We start from the raw sequence: 15,536 nt of genomic DNA on the forward strand, positions 1-15,536 counted from the left end.
TGCAGATAGAACTTGCCAGTGGATATAAAATTCAATTTTGAATGGGAACAAATATATATCAATCACCCCAATTATCAGAAAAAGAAATCTTCATGCATCAAGTTAAAAAATTCAAGTGAGTAATTTTCTTACCATCGGAACATTTTATCTAGGTGTGCATCAGTATTATCAGTGCTTTATCAGCAGTCGATGAAAAAGTAAGATAACCTCAGACGCTGTGTCGCCACCTTTTCCATTTGGCTCAAAAAATGGTGGGCCTAGCAACAACAACAAAAAAAACATTGCACATTAAGTCTCGTTTCTGTCAGTGCACAATAATTTCCTTGCAAATAAATAAATAAAATAGTTGAGATTAGGAGTAGTTGTAAAAATCCCAAGTCTCGCTTGGCCAGCGGGAACCACCTTGCACGGCTGCCTAAGTTCCCTTGCCCACCTAGGAACAAAACAAAATGTTCTTCAAAACGTTGCAACGAGGCTGTCTTCAAAAGCACTCAAGTGATTTTAATTCCTCTCAACATGCAGCGACTGTGACCGCAGGATTGCTTGTAAACGTCAACGTTAAAATCAATCCAGATGGAGGCTTCCAAGCAACGTAAGCAACAGCTTCGCCTTTCAATGCATCAGAAAGAAAAAAATCATGAGGAAAACATATCTTCCTCATTCATTTGTCAAAAAGTTATGCAGTATAATAAAACATTAAGTATTTAGCTTTAACAATGACCTTCACCGGACAACAATGCCCAAAACTACAAATTATTAATGGTATTCATTTTAATAAACCAAGCCAGTCACATAATCAAACTATGCAGTAAATATCTTTTTGAATCACAACGACCACATCAAACTCAAAAAAGTCACTTGCCAACAAAGCACACTTTCCAGAATATGCTTTCGACCAGTCACATTTATCTCTATCGGAAATAAAAATGATATATAATTGTTAGTCATAGCATTGCTATGACTAATGACTCAAGTCACTGCCGAGTGATTGATTGATTGATTGATTGATTGATTGATTGATTGATTGATTGATTGGACACTCGTAATTGTCCCGAGGTGTGAGCGTGAGCACAAATGGTCGTTTGTCCATGTGTGCTCTGTGATTGGCTGGCAACCAGTTCAGGGTGTACCCTGCCTACTGACCAAAGATAGCTGCGATCGGCTCCAGCACCCTCGTGAGGAGAAGCGGTACAGATAATGTATGGATGGATGTAGAGTCAACACAATTTTTAAAACATCTTTAGATACTCTCTATATAGTAACACAAAACACCTTTTGCCTCCTCCTATTTTGAAGCATCACCAGGTTGAGGTACAGTTAGAGATTTTGTACCATAGTAACTCAGGCACTTCAAACTTACTTTCGATCTTATCTTCATTCTTTTCCCTAAAAAGAAAATAAATGTTCTACTTGAAATTACACCTTTGAGGTTTGATTTTTAAATGTCATCAAATATGTTGAAACAAAACATAAGCAGTTCGTTTTGCTTCAGCAAAACTGAAAATCATAGATTTAAAAAAAAAAAAAAAAAAAAATGAGATAATTGAACCTTTGAGGCGGTTCCAAAAAGCTTTCCTGGGCTGCACACTTGCATAACAGGAGGAGCAATGCGCTCACATCACCTACGCGCAGGTAATCAGAGGTCGAGGCAAGCTTGTCGCAACGCGGCTCCAGCTAGCTAGCAACGGACTTTGGCTAGCTAGCTAGTGTGGCTAAACGCGTTGTGGAGTTAGGAGTCATCACCTCCATGGCGGCAAATAAGCTGCACTTCTGACAAGTATCGTTCTTACCAAGGAATGACGGGGAAAGTCGGAGAAGTCAATTCAACTGCTAAAATAATCTTAGATTGACATGTGATTGTTTTAACTCTGGAATTAAGCGCTTGGATTTTCCAGTATACTTTTCATAGAAAGGAGAATTTAGCTTCTATGCATCATGTTATTTTTAAAACTTCTGATAAAATAAAAAAGAAAATCAATTATTCCTTCGTTGTATTGTTAGATTTTTATTGTCGGTCCCTGAGACCACAAAATTAGAAAGCTGCTCCTCAAATGAAGTCACTGATTAGCAAAACCAAAGCGCAAAGAAAAAGAAAGTTATTTCCAGTTTTCCTTACTACAAGATAAATGATTAATCAGGGCTATAAAAAGAAAAAAAACGATTCTATAAATACTCGTTATTTTTTTTTTTTTTTAGACCTAAATTATTTTGAAGGATGAATGATGAAGTGCATGACCACTCACGATCCGCATGACTAACGTTCTCAGCAGTAGATGACATCCTGCTTACACCCTTCAATTTTAACTCGGGTACTAGCGTCAAGCTTTGCACAACAGCTTCCGCCTCATTCAAAGAAGAAAATGTGCAACAAATTTAGAACGCTCGAGGGCTTTTTTTTTTTTTTTTTTTTTGGCAACAAATAATTGATTGTGAAACATTGAGCAACAACTGCCTGGAACGCTGAGAAAAGATTAAAGACGAAATTCATGGATAGAACAGCGATGATGCAGCAATGTCGTCAAGGCCAATTAAAAAGGACCACATAATTGATGTCATCCCATACAGCCGATGCTATTGTACTGCATGTTATGTACTAACTAGTGTTCCAATCTACATTGGTATATTCTGAAATATCCTTCAATCCATGTTCTATGGTGTGTAAACTCATTTGGGTTACGGGTGAGCTGGCGAAACAGCTGACTTTGGGCAAGTGGCAAAGTACACACTGGACTGGTCACCAGCCAACTGCAGAACAACTGCAACCAACTATTCTCATTCACATTCACACCAACTGACAATTTAGAGTCTTCAATGTGACGAGCATGCAATGTTTTAGAATCTATGAGGAAGTATCTGTACCTCAATTAAGTCATTACGAACCACGAGCTTTTGCGGAGTATTCTTTGGGCATTTTCCGATCTGGCTTGCAGGCCGATGCGACAGTTGGTCACGACGGTCCATGTCGGATTGGTGAATAGAGGCCTTTAAGGGCTTCAACTGGGGAGGTCAAGCATGAGCTTGATTGGTTTAGAATATGGACTATGTTCAGAAATTAATGAGCGGTAAGTGCGCTCTGCCACTCCGAGCAGACTCTATGTCAGAGTAATTAATGCACGGGTGTCAGAGTGAATTTCCAAATACACCCTAATAGCGTATGGAATACAAAAAAGTTACCATAAAAACTAGGTAGTAGTAATACAAATAAGATTCCAATGACTACTTTGGTAAACACCGAAAAGGCCTCATAAAGACGTCGAAAACTAGTATTTTCACAAGCTGGGTGCGCCCACTGGCCATTTGACCCTGTGTGATGTCACTGACTCGTAAGATAGCGATGACAAGCTGTCGGTAAGTATTGGTCGCTCCGTTTTTATTGCTGGATTAAAGGAAAAAAAATCAAGCAATCAGAAGAAAAGCCACGACAAGCACACTTCACAGCCAGAAAGTGAGAAATGTGGCTCGATGACGCCCTATCCGTCATTTCACTGTCACACTGGCCCTGCCCGGAAGAATTTCAACGCAAAATGCTAAATCCACGCTTCCAGAAGGTTCTCAGTACGACATGGATATTTTATTGATTAATACGACATTTTAACATTTGTGAAAATTGTGTCCCATTCACTTTAATGTTCACGGTCACACTATTTGTAAAACAATTGTACCCCCCCAACACTCCCCTCCTCGAAAAAAATGAAAAACTGCGAGTATCGCAGCAAGCACCAAACTGTGAAGTAGCAATGGAACACCTTGACAAGTGTAAGGAAAATATGCCAACATTGAAAATCGGCCAAAAAAAAACACAGAACACCATCTTTCCATTTCCAAAGTTCTCTCTTTATGAAGCGAGTTTTTCCGCATTCACAGTTGCAAATGCTGTGATCTCATCTTTCTACTGCTCAAAGTCACCGGGAGCCCAGCTGGGCATTGCTCTCGATGTGGTGATGAATTAATAGCATTCGTTTATTTAATTGGTATACCATTGTTGTATCTACTATGTAATGGCACATTAATTACCTTTTCCATTCAAATGTGCAAATAGGGCATGTTTCTTATGTAATTGAAAAATTCCATAATGACAGAATACACAACTACAGACAATGTATGTGAATGTTATGCAAGTTGAAATTTCCTCTGCCTTACTCTTGACCTGACTACAAAGGCTTTCTGACAAATCAAATCAAGTGTTTGGGGGTGAGGCCTTATCACAAAGACTGTATATGTTAGTGATGAATGCCAGCAAACACACAGTAATATCGAGTGACGTTTTTCCATAAAACATTTAGCAAGTACTGCACCCTCTTCTTCTGAAACACATCCAAATATACCACAACATCTTGAACAAGGGAACAATAACGACAAGGTTCAAATGCCAATTCAAGTCGATGACCTCTTCACAGGGGCGTGTACACTGGTTATTTTTCGCGCGGTACTGTCTCCTTGTGGCCAAATGAGGAACTACAAGGCTCGAAGACACGTTCCAAGATGTCTCTGAATTTAACAAACAGTAAACAAAACAGCACCGTAATAAATCAACTAATCGAAGAGAAAAAGAAAAAAATATTCAGAATCTGTAATTGCATTAAATATAATATACAGGAATGTAACTTGATTCTAAAAGTCACATTACAAGGGACAGCATGTGTTTTGGAAAAACTGACAATATTGAAGAATAAGTAATAAGTAAAAAAAAGAGCTAAATAAAATTCACCCTTGTGAGGACAAGCGGGACAGATAATGAATGGATGGATGGATGATTATTCTGATTCTCAACGTCAATATCGGTATTTATATGATTCGGAACCACCGTCTCAAGTAGACCCTGCTAAAGATAGTCTCTTTCGCCCTCTAGTGGTGAAAACAATGAATCGTGGCCTTTTTTTCCCAAATAAAGGAGCCTTAGGGCTTTTATTGTTTTATCTTTCAGGATCACAGTTCATTTCGTCTGGTGCGGCGTTTAGTGGCACTTCTTTTCCACAAAAAGATAGACCTGGAAATACCCATGATGAAAATTAGGATAAGGCAGTTGAACAATACTTGCTGCTCATTTGTATGTTGGTATGCAAATAATAACCACATTTTACCCCAAGGAGAGGATGAGGAGGAGCAGCAAAGATGTAAAGCAGATGGCGATGAGCACGCGTGATGGGAGGTGCAGAGAGGAGCGAGGCGACTCAGCGTGTAACCTGCCTCCAGGGAGCAGAGACAGCTCAAATATCTCCTGCAGCTCGGAATGGCCCGTCACGACCTGGGGGGTCACTTGGGGAAGGGTAACAGTTAAACGTGGAACACGAGAAATGACGTATAAGTCGCTTGCATAAAAGGATTATCGGGAACACTGCATGTTAGTCTAAAAGAAGGGAATTGATATATAAAAATGTATCTGTAATTATTCTGATTTCTGATTCAGATTTCTGATTGACTTTTTGCTTACATTGTTTTTACCCAATGACCCACACCTGCTGATTGTTACATTTTGGAAAAAAAAAACAGTCAAGTTCTATTAACTGGGCATTCACTGTTGGATGACTATTGATTGATGAAAAAAAACATTTTTGTTACAAAAATGAATTTTGGAAATGAGACTACGTTTCACATGAAAAGTAAAAGTAAAAACCAATATCAACGATAATTACATTGGAGATGTCCGTCGTTTTTGGATTTTGACAAAAATAACGTCACGGATGAACATTTACGTTTATTTTAGATGTATTCATTTCGATATTACTGAACAAAGGAAGGAAGGTTGAAGTAAGTTTTACTAAATCACAGAATACTTATTGTGAATTCTATTTTTTTAAATCTTGTACTCAGCAAATACAATACAATACTCCGTATATATACAAAATGAGACTTGAAAAAAACTATGAAAAAGTAGTGAAATAAAAAAATAGAAAATTATAAAAGCTAACAAACCCGCTCGAAAATTAACTCAATTAAAAAAACTAAAGTAAAAATTACATAAAAAATATACCCAACTATTATAACCTCGTTGTTAGCTAACGGCATTCGTGTCTGATAATACTTGACTACATTTTTTATTCCTCAATGCATTTCAATGAATGTCCATTCTACACACAAATTGGCAGACCATAGTAATGAAGCAATTAATGCAGGCGTGGGCAAACTACGGCTCGGGGGCCACATGCATGTTAAACGTTTTAATGCGGCCCGCTGAACTTGAAAAAAAAATAATGAATAAACCTTGTTAATGTTTTATTTTCTAAATACTGTGGTGGGTCAAAGACATATTTTGTTGTAATGCTTTTCTGCACGTTCATTTGAAATTAAATTTATTTTGTTTTTCTCAGATGAGGTGAGGTTACCAAAACACTCCATCCATCTGCTCCTCGTCCGGCACCTCTGTCAAATTTTAGAACCCATTGTGGATTATACAGTATTTCATGTCATGTATTTCTCCTACCTGCGAGATAATAGTAGATTCTGACAATGGATATCTCGTCCGAGTAGATCTCACACTGATAGGTGCCCTGGTGGTGAGTCCTGGTGGATGAAATGAAGTAGCGGTTGTCCTCCCCGACAGTCACTTCTTCAAACAGCTCCAGCTGCCGAGTTTTCACCTAACAAAGAGCAGAACAAGTTTCATGTTACCAAGATTTGAGTCTTGCGCCTGAACCGACCCCATCGGTCTTCCGACAAGCCAACTGTAGTAAGTCCGTCGAAAGTCACAGCGGAGATGAAACGTACTTGCTCTGCAAACTTCCAGATCTTCATGATCTTGGTATTTTGGGGTAATTCAAACGACGTATCGCACAACATTTCAAATGGTTTGTTCTCTTCCACAGTTCTGTTTTTAACTGAAAAATACACAGAAAAGGACACGCAAGCTGTACAAAAAACATTCCCCCGGGTCACCTTTTGCATACTGAACCCTCCTTAATGACTCCACTTAAGCCGAGTCTCAGAGGAGAAAAGTTGAACTGCGCATTAGCCGTGCTGTATGGGGTTGACATGATATCATAGTGTGTGGGAGCCAACTGTCACCTTGCATAAAGAAGCCAAGGGCTTAAAGTGAAACCTCGTGCACGATATAATGTGTGGAAATAAAACCTCGCCTCAAGTCACTTTCTCCAAATCCCGACTTGGTACTAAGAGCATTTCAAGGATCAAAAGCGGAGAGTTTCCAGGAACAAGGACGCTTGGGAGGGTGAAATCAGACTTATGTAAGGATGTGTCAAGTGCGGCTTGCAGCATTTTTTTGCTCTCACCTGGACAGTCAAGAGGAAAATTGCAGGAATCAGTTTTGCATTTCACACAGTTGTAATAGCCATCGGCAGTCTGAAACCCTGCAGGGTACATTGAAATATTCCATTCAAAATGAAATCAAGGGGCCTTGTGCAAAGTGGCGGATTTTGTCACTGACCGCACGGGGGGATGCATCCAGTGGCTGAAACAAAAAAAACAAAAAAACAAGAGGATACTGGAAATTAGATTAGAATTGGAAATATTTGATGTTGCCGCTCACAAGTTGCTCGACCTGACAGCTTCTTGTCTTCTCCACAGTGAGTGAAAAGCTGTGATAACATAACTAGCCTATTACAGTGAGAGCACAGAGATCAGAGGGAGCTATAATGACTCAATACGGGCTTCACTATGGATGAAAAGATGAAGGGAAGGGGAGGAGACCACGTCTCACCTCGAGGCAGTTTGGAGGCTTCAGCGATGAAATTGTCTGCTGCTGTCTGCAGCTTGCTCTCATACACACTATCTGATAGGACAGCAGAAAAAGGGAAGAAGACACGCATTTTTTTTTTTATTTCTCTCAACATTTCAAGCTGCCGGGCGTCATTTGGAAACGTGAACGTCTCAATTTCAGAGCTAACATAATTCAGATGCCTAGAATGTCATTTAGGAGTAAAGTCATTTCAGGAGGCTAAACATTCATCCGATGACAAAAATGCCAATGAGCACTAGTGTCAAAAAATAAATAAATAAATAAATAAAAAAATTCAATCATGTTAAACTGCCATTTCGAATTGTTGAAAGCTCATTTTGGAGCAATATTGAAAAGTACTCAGTCTGATGACAAAACCTTAATTAGGATTAATACCCAAATGTTAATTAGGAGCAATTTTCAACGTTAATTCCATGGGATGATAAAATGTCCATTTAAAGTAAAACTATGAAGTCAATTTGGAGTAATGTTAAAATGTAATTCAGGAGATATCCTCAAATGTCTTTTGAGAGCGATGTTAACGTGTCATTTAGGAGCTATAATACACCAGCAATGTTAAAATGCCATTCAGGAGTAATGTTACAATGCTACAGAGGAGCCTTGTTCAGATGTAATTAAGCAGCAAGTTTAAATGTTGTTGTGGCGCTTTGCTAAAATGTCATTTTGGAGCTTAGAGTTGATGTTAAAATTTGATTTAAGAGCAATCCCGTATGTCTGTTTAGAGTTTAGGTACCGTAATTGTGTTTTAGCCGAAACTCATTCACCAGGGGAAGAATCTGCAACCTCATGACGTTCTTCAGTTGTGCCTCGTAGGCTATCCCTGTTAACAAACACACACAAAGTGACTTTTTTTCCCATGAACATTATTTGTGGAAATTGCTTGCTAATACAGTACCCGGATTGGATTTTGCAAAGTTTTGGAACAAAGATTTATGGACAAATGGGACCAAGATTAACCTCTTACCAAAACACACCTGGTCATCTGTGAAGCACTGTGAAGGAAATGTTATGGCTTGGGCTTGCGTGGCTGCTTCTGAAACGGGCTTACTTGTCTTTATTACTTGTCTTTATTAAGACATGATGGTTGCAGTAGCAGCAGAAATATTTTGTCTGGCATCCAAACTAATCGGGAGAAGGTTCATGACGCAACAAGACAATGACCCAAAACACAACGCAACACATGAAGAATTTCATCAAGTTAGGCAAAGAGGTCTTAGACTGGCCAAGTCAATCAACGGCGCATTTATTTCACCTCCTAAAGAGGAAACTGAAGGGAGAAATCCCCAAATACAAACATGAACTGAAAGAGGCTGCTAAAGACCTGGAAAAGCATTTGGCAAGCTTACCATCAATTTTTTCAAGGTGCAAGCAAAATGTCATCGCAAACTACTTCTAGTATTGCCTAAAGTGACGAAGTAAGGGCTTTGTATTTGTTACACATTTGCAAAATTGTCGGCTCCTTCGGGTCGCTGTAGTAGAAAGATGGCAATTCACAATTAACATGAAACAATTATATGATTAGGAAAATATAATCCCTATATATTATATATATATTACATATATGTATAAATATATATATATATATTATATATATATATATATTATATATATATATATATATATATATATATATACCGAAATTGGTCGTCTGGTTTTTAACGCATTTGAACGCATTCAAGAAATGAAAGGTAAAGGCTTCGTTTGATTTGTATCCTGCCCTCGAAGGGGAAAAAAAGATTTGTAAAGGCTTGTATCAGATTGTGCAAGTGCTCCCTTTTTCGGAGATCCATACCGACTTTGCTGGCCTCAATCACTTTGGGGTTGTCGCTGAATAGACGGTCAAGGGTTTTGAAGCACGCGTCCACGTTGTTCACGTTTAAATGTGTTATTCGGTAGCCTGCACATAGTTCAGTACTTTCCACCATAGTCATGAAGCAGCGAAAGCAGCCCACAGACGGCCTGAAAACACCACACAAGACAAATAGAAATAAAAAGCGCATTTTGAAATACATTGGGGTCTGTCACTCTGGTCAACAAAAATGAGCGTTCAACGTCCGCAAATCACAGTGAGGAGTTGCCGTGACGTCACACTCATGTCATGTTTGTCTTTGTGATGAAGTTTATGTCACTAGTCCAATTTTTCCAATGTTTCTTATATCATTTAATCTGTATACAAATACTTTGTAACTAACAAGCGTTAGTATGACGCAACACGTAATGTGATTCTACAAATTTGGGCATGTTACTTCCAAAATGTAATTTTACATTTTATTAGTTACTTGCATGTGAAAGTAATGAGTTTATTTTACAAAATTATTGTCTTTGTAATGTGTAATAGTGATATATGACGTATAATTGGTCTAATGGGAAGATAGAAAAATATATTAGTGTATATAATGAAAGCAAAAATACATATTGATAAAGTCAAAACTGACCTGACCACATTTTTTATCTTTAATCATTTAAAATAAATGTATAAATATCATAAGACGTTCAGTTAGTTATAATTCTCTCTATGTTGAAAGCTGGTCTAAGTTGTGACACAGGTGGTTAACCCAATTTTGGTTGATTTGATTGACATGCAGGCAGACCGATTCTGACAACAATTTAGTGAAATTAGTTCATTTCCCGCAGCACACGATCATCACCCTAACGTGTCACAACACACTCCACACATACCAACAATCGGGCCTAATTTGACAATTTGTCACAATAAACAATAAACGTCAGCAAAAGCCCGACCATTGGATGTCTCTAAAAGAATACCCTGACCAATTTTCCTGTGGTGTGGTGGATATTAGGAGTCTTTTTCTTTCTCCCAATTGGCTCACAAAATGGTTTAGGCCAGGGGTGTTCACTCCTGTTCTTCTAGAGCCGCTGTCCTGCCTGTTTTCCATCTGTGACTGCTGCAACACACCTGATTCAAATGATCAGGCTCGTTATCCAGCTTCTGCAGACATTGCTGATTATCTGATCATGGAAAACATGTTGGACAGCGTCCCTCGAGGAACAGGATTGAACACCTCTGGTGTAGGCTGACAATGGTCAACTTGTTTAATATTTATGAACCCAAATCCTTGTGTGTCAACTGCCCTGAGGTGAATTGAGGAATGACGGCCAATTTAGGAAGTTCTTCAAAGTGACCTGCACTGTTGCTGTAGAATGTAGACAGACTGCGGAGCAGCAGGGTGTGTTGAATGTTTGGATAATATGCCGCGCAAGTCACACAGCACAATAGAAAAGAGAAAAGTTTGCAATTTCAGTGTAGTTACCAGATGAACTCAAATTCTACTTTCTTCTCAAGTCTGAATGTCATGCTGCCTCTCACAAGTGCGTATTTGTACCGACGTCAACATATGTGAGATGTATTGTGCTGGTCATTTTGAGTGCAGTTAGCCCGACGACGATGACTTTTTTTTTTTTTTTACCTTGTCATGTGCACCGTCTTTTAAGATGTTAGAAATCGACACATATACTCACTTAATAAAGTGACCGGTGTAGCTCCACGTGTAATTACGAAGAGCGCATTACAACACCTGTCTCACGTCTATTGTCTTCTCCAGTCTTCCTCAATGCACCAGTTTTACTGCAGAGCGGAGAGATGGAGTGAGGCAAAGATGGTTAGGGGGTGTTGTACAAGGGGTGGGTGGGGGGAGGAGGAGGAGGAGGGGGGGGGGTAATGCTGATGTATATATCGGGAGGGAGGTGGGTGAAATAGGAAGCACGTCGGTAAGAATGCCTCAAGAGAAATAAATAAAGCCCTGAAGTCTAACCGGTCGTCCAGGAGGAACAAAGGAAGTCAAGCACGTTCTTGGTGGTGGTGAGCAAATGAGGCAAAATGAGGCAATGAAGGAGGAAAGGCAGTGAAAGGGACAACAGGGAGGGAAGGGGAAGAGGTGAACGAGGCCACAAGTGACAAAAGGGGGAGAGCGAGCGAGCAGGCGGGACTACAAATCACGCCGACCGCCTCATCACATCCTGTATCCCCCACTTGTCTACCATCCTCCCTCCTTGCTATGGCTGTGTCGCCATGGCAACCAGACAGGGTGCCTAATACACCAACTTAATATATTTCCAGTGGCAGGGTAAGCGGGCTACTAATGCGTTCATCTGTCTCGCTGCAGACAAGCCAATCAATATTAGACAAAAGTCTGCTGCTGGACTGCCAAACTTTGCAAGTGCATGGGAAAATCCCAAGTGTGTGTGTGTGTAAGACAGTGTGAGAATGAGAGGGTGGGTGGGTGAGGTTGGCAGTATTCAATCTGTCTCTGATGTGTGCGCTGCCAAGGGCACTTTGATTGAATCCCGTTATATCCTACAACACTTAAAATGTATTCATTCACATATTTAAAATTTTTTTTTAAAAAACAAGTGAGCGTATTTCTACACACAGTTTCTGGGAGTGTGTATTTACTCAACTGCAGGTGGTGGGAGGCAGGTATTTGAACTTGCAGACTGAACTTGAGAAATGCAGCAAAACATCAAGAATCAGAAACTCTGGTCATTAGACCACAAGTCATAAAATGAGAAACATGGTTCCACAAAAAATATCAGGAAATAAGGTCTTGAGCATTCAACGATTAGAAAACTAATTATATTTCGGAATATAATTAACTAAAATCTTAAGAAAAAGTCCTTTTTCTGAAAGACATACGAAAAATCATCGTTTAGTGTAAAAAATATGTTGCTTGAAGACTTTCTGTAAACGGTTGCAATAACCATTACATAAAATATAAAAATGATTTGGGTGGTTAATAGTGCTGTCAATGTATACCTTGCTTTTTGTAGTCCAATAAATTTGTTAAGCTCTGCAGTTTACAGGAATGAACGTGAACGCAGCCATGGTGGGGTGATCACGACTAATGGAAAGCTAATCATCGATACAGACGCCGTTTTTCACATCACAGACATATGCAATGTCTATTTGGCAACAATGTACTGAGGAAATAATTAGTTACCTTTTTTTATTCCCTGGTGGGAGAAGGATTGCTCTTATTTGGAAGAGGCAGTTTTGTCTTGTGATTACCCCCCAGATTAGCTTTAGCTGGTCAAACAAAAATGATCTGACCAAACACTTTTGCTTGCTTGATGCCATTTAAAACAAGAGAACATGAATCAGAGTCTGCATCAAGTCACAACTTGTCATATTTTATTGAGAGCATAGCAGCAAAACGTACAAATGGTTAAGAGAGCACGGTGGCAAAACTGGCGGGGTTGCGACTCTTGGCTGTCTTCCTTGGCCCCGCTTAGGGTGTATGTCACAAAGCAAGCCAACAGAGTCGCCCCCCTGAGAGTGTGTCTGCTGCAGTAGAGACTCCTTGTCTGACCTTAACCGTGCGATCAAAACTTTGACCACTACACACTCCAAAAGTGTAGAATGGACACATGGTGGAGAGCCGATGGGACACTTTGTTGGAAAAATTCGTGGTGAGACGCAACATTTGTACCTGGGGGGGCATGGTGCCGCTAATCGAGCCATACACCGCCTACGATCACATTTGAGACTGCCACATGCAAGTCTAAAAATAAATATAACCTCGGAGGACTCATTATGATAAGACCCATAAATGCTCATTACATGTTTGTTACATTGTTGCATTCTAATTCTTCCATCAATGTAGTATTGCCTTTGGAGGACTTTAATAACAACTGAAAAAGGCTCCCCACTCTGATTTTGAACTCAGTCGGAGACGTTCCCTACATTTTGATTATCAAGGTTATAGTTTGTAATTTTTAATAGCAGGTGTTTCTAACATCACATTTTCATGCAAGAGAGATTGCGGCTCAATCTGACAAATGCATGCTTCATTTTACAGTCCATAGAACACATTCCATTTAAAATAAACAATGCATCTTTGAAAGGACCGTTGAAACTGAATGCAGCCCTGTTCCCGAGGACCTCACCTGTGACCTGCTTTGACCTCACAGGTTAAGGGTCTCAGGGACAGAGGGGCATACTGGGAAATTAAAACACGCCACTGCGGGTTCGATGGCAGCGACAGGAAAGAAAAAAAGGGCCCCCCCCCTCCCAGAGAGGAGAAGACGAACAGTGGTCGCAGCGCCAAGACAAAGACGTGACCTCATCTCACATTTTGGATTCTGCGGCACCGACCGGCCCGTCTCCTGCTGCCCACACTCACGAGTGATCGTTGAGACATGAAGTGAACAATCGCCGCATCTGTCACGTCTGTCTTCGTGTTATATCCATTTGGCTTGGCAAGGGGCCGTTCGATGGACTAAATAAATCACGGCGGGCGCGAACATTAGTTAGAGACACAATCGAAGCAGAACAAATTATTTTTATTCATTGACATATTGCGGCGGATAATAGACGGTTAAGTGAGGTGAAACGTGCTCAAAAGGGTGACATAAAAAAAAAATTAATATTATATCACACTGACTTGATCAAAAAACGCAGAGCATCAATTGCTGTTATGGAAATTAAAACGACACTTAAGGAAGAAGGATTTACCGTTTAAGTCTCAAACATGCGCCGGCGTCTGAGCCAGTCCAATTAACAACATTACAGACTGACGCCCCACTCAAAGCAAAAAAACGGTGCATTTAATTGGCATGAGACGATGATGTCATAGCATGAAACTTTCGTGTGCTTGTGTGTATGCACAGGTGGTCTTTGCGGGCCTGAAGGTAACCAACCTGTGATCCTTTTGCGTCTTCGTTCATTTCGGAGTGGACAGTCAAGACAGCTGTGTCACACCTGGGAGGGAAGACGACCGCATCAGACTTCATTCATATTCACCAATGTCGCAATAAGAATGAACAAGTGACGTAACGTAATATTTCTCTCTCAAATTCATTGTAGTACATTTTACATTTGCGGGGCCAGCTTTTCTATTCTTCGACAGCTGCTCATTTGATTCATTCACCTGTCACATTCGAAAGCGGCTCTCAAAACGAGACGACTTGCAGCCGCGCGGCGTTTCCAATCATATTGACGAATGAAGTATTTGCAAAAAAAAAGGGATGCAGCACTTAAGGACACCAACACTGTAAACAAAGAGCGACTTTTCAAATGAATTACCTTCCAAGCGTACTTTTCCTTGCCGGTTGCGAGCGTGTTCCCTTGAAGCAGCCTCCTCTCCCCTGCTGCTCTTCGCCAGATGGCGAGCCCAGTGGCAGGTAGACTCACAGAAGGGAATACTGATTGCGTTTGCGGTGTTGTGCTGTTGTGCGTCTGCCTACCTGACGAACATCCATGCACCACTGCAACCTTTTGTCTCCGCAGGGCGGCCGCCAAAATGCTGCAAAGAAGCAAACGACAAAGACATAACGCTTACTCCAACACCAGCAAACTATTCAATGTACAGAATATTCAACACTTGGAGGCGACACACACCACACACACAAGAATCATTTACCCTCCGCGTTGCATTTAGTCGTCACGCGCCTCTTTGCATCACGTCTTCTCCCCTCCTCCTTTTTCACACTCTCTCTCTCTCTCTCTGTCATCCCTCCGTGTCCCTCTTTTCCCGCTCACGTTCTCACAGCCGCACGTCTGCACACACCAGTCTGTCAGCCACTTGCATGTGTGTATGTGTGCGTGCGTGAGACAGAGCGATAGAGGGCGGGAATAAGAGTGCAACGGGTGCATGGATGTGTGTATTTCAGTGAGACTACGCAAGAGAGGGCGCATGCACGTGTGTGAGAGAGATGGGGAGGGGGGAGGGGGGGGGCAGTGGTGTTGGTGGCAAAGCCGCTAGCTAGAAAGTGGGGATGAAGGGGGAGGGTCAGAATCCTTGAACAGGATGAAAATAGAGAAAATATGAAGTGCAGAAGTGTAGTGAACCTTCAGGGCTGATATTTGCTGCCTCCTGTACGCCAA

The 15,536-nt window shown here is 40.6% G+C and overlaps 2 protein-coding genes across 6 annotated transcripts in view; both read right to left on the reverse strand.

The window, feature by feature from the left end:
- Nucleotides 1–179: 179 nt before the first annotated feature.
- Nucleotides 180–9,694, reverse strand: spaca6 (sperm acrosome associated 6). The gene is made up of 10 exons (XM_088306730.1): nucleotides 9,486–9,694; nucleotides 8,427–8,513; nucleotides 7,655–7,726; nucleotides 7,382–7,405; nucleotides 7,227–7,304; nucleotides 6,706–6,815; nucleotides 6,422–6,578; nucleotides 5,082–5,256; nucleotides 328–433; nucleotides 180–257 (listed from the first exon to the last, which is right to left on the reverse strand). Exons 1-10 carry the CDS (start codon nucleotides 9,691–9,693, stop codon nucleotides 180–182), a joined length of 1,095 nt encoding a protein of 364 aa, XP_088162856.1. The 5' UTR covers nucleotide 9,694.
- LOC148329166 (uncharacterized) overlaps nucleotides 9,509–15,536 on the reverse strand; it is a 39,567-nt gene continuing 33,539 nt past the window's right edge. Inside the window, exons 5-8 of one of the 5 annotated variants that reach the window (XR_015845719.1) lie at nucleotides 14,736–14,955; nucleotides 14,351–14,411; nucleotides 11,174–11,279; nucleotides 9,509–9,652 (exon numbers count right to left, since the gene is read on the reverse strand). Coding sequence is in view for 3 of the 5 variants with exons in the window: in XM_088307833.1 (XP_088163959.1) it covers nucleotides 14,584–14,616; nucleotides 14,736–14,955 (253 nt within the window). In the remaining 2 variants the exon portion in view is untranslated. Of the gene's footprint in view, nucleotides 9,653–11,173; nucleotides 11,280–13,690; nucleotides 13,930–14,259; nucleotides 14,412–14,580; nucleotides 14,617–14,735; nucleotides 14,956–15,536 lie in introns of those variants that run through there. The other 4 variants (XR_015845720.1, XM_088307835.1, XM_088307833.1 and 1 more) reach the window with 4 other exon arrangements.

The sequence above is a fragment of the Idiotropiscis lumnitzeri genome, chromosome 10, assembly GCF_059441095.1.
Source record: "Idiotropiscis lumnitzeri isolate Australia: NSW breed Sydney's pygmy pipehorse chromosome 10, RoL_Ilum_1.0, whole genome shotgun sequence".
Taxonomy (NCBI): domain Eukaryota; kingdom Metazoa; phylum Chordata; class Actinopteri; order Syngnathiformes; family Syngnathidae; genus Idiotropiscis; species Idiotropiscis lumnitzeri.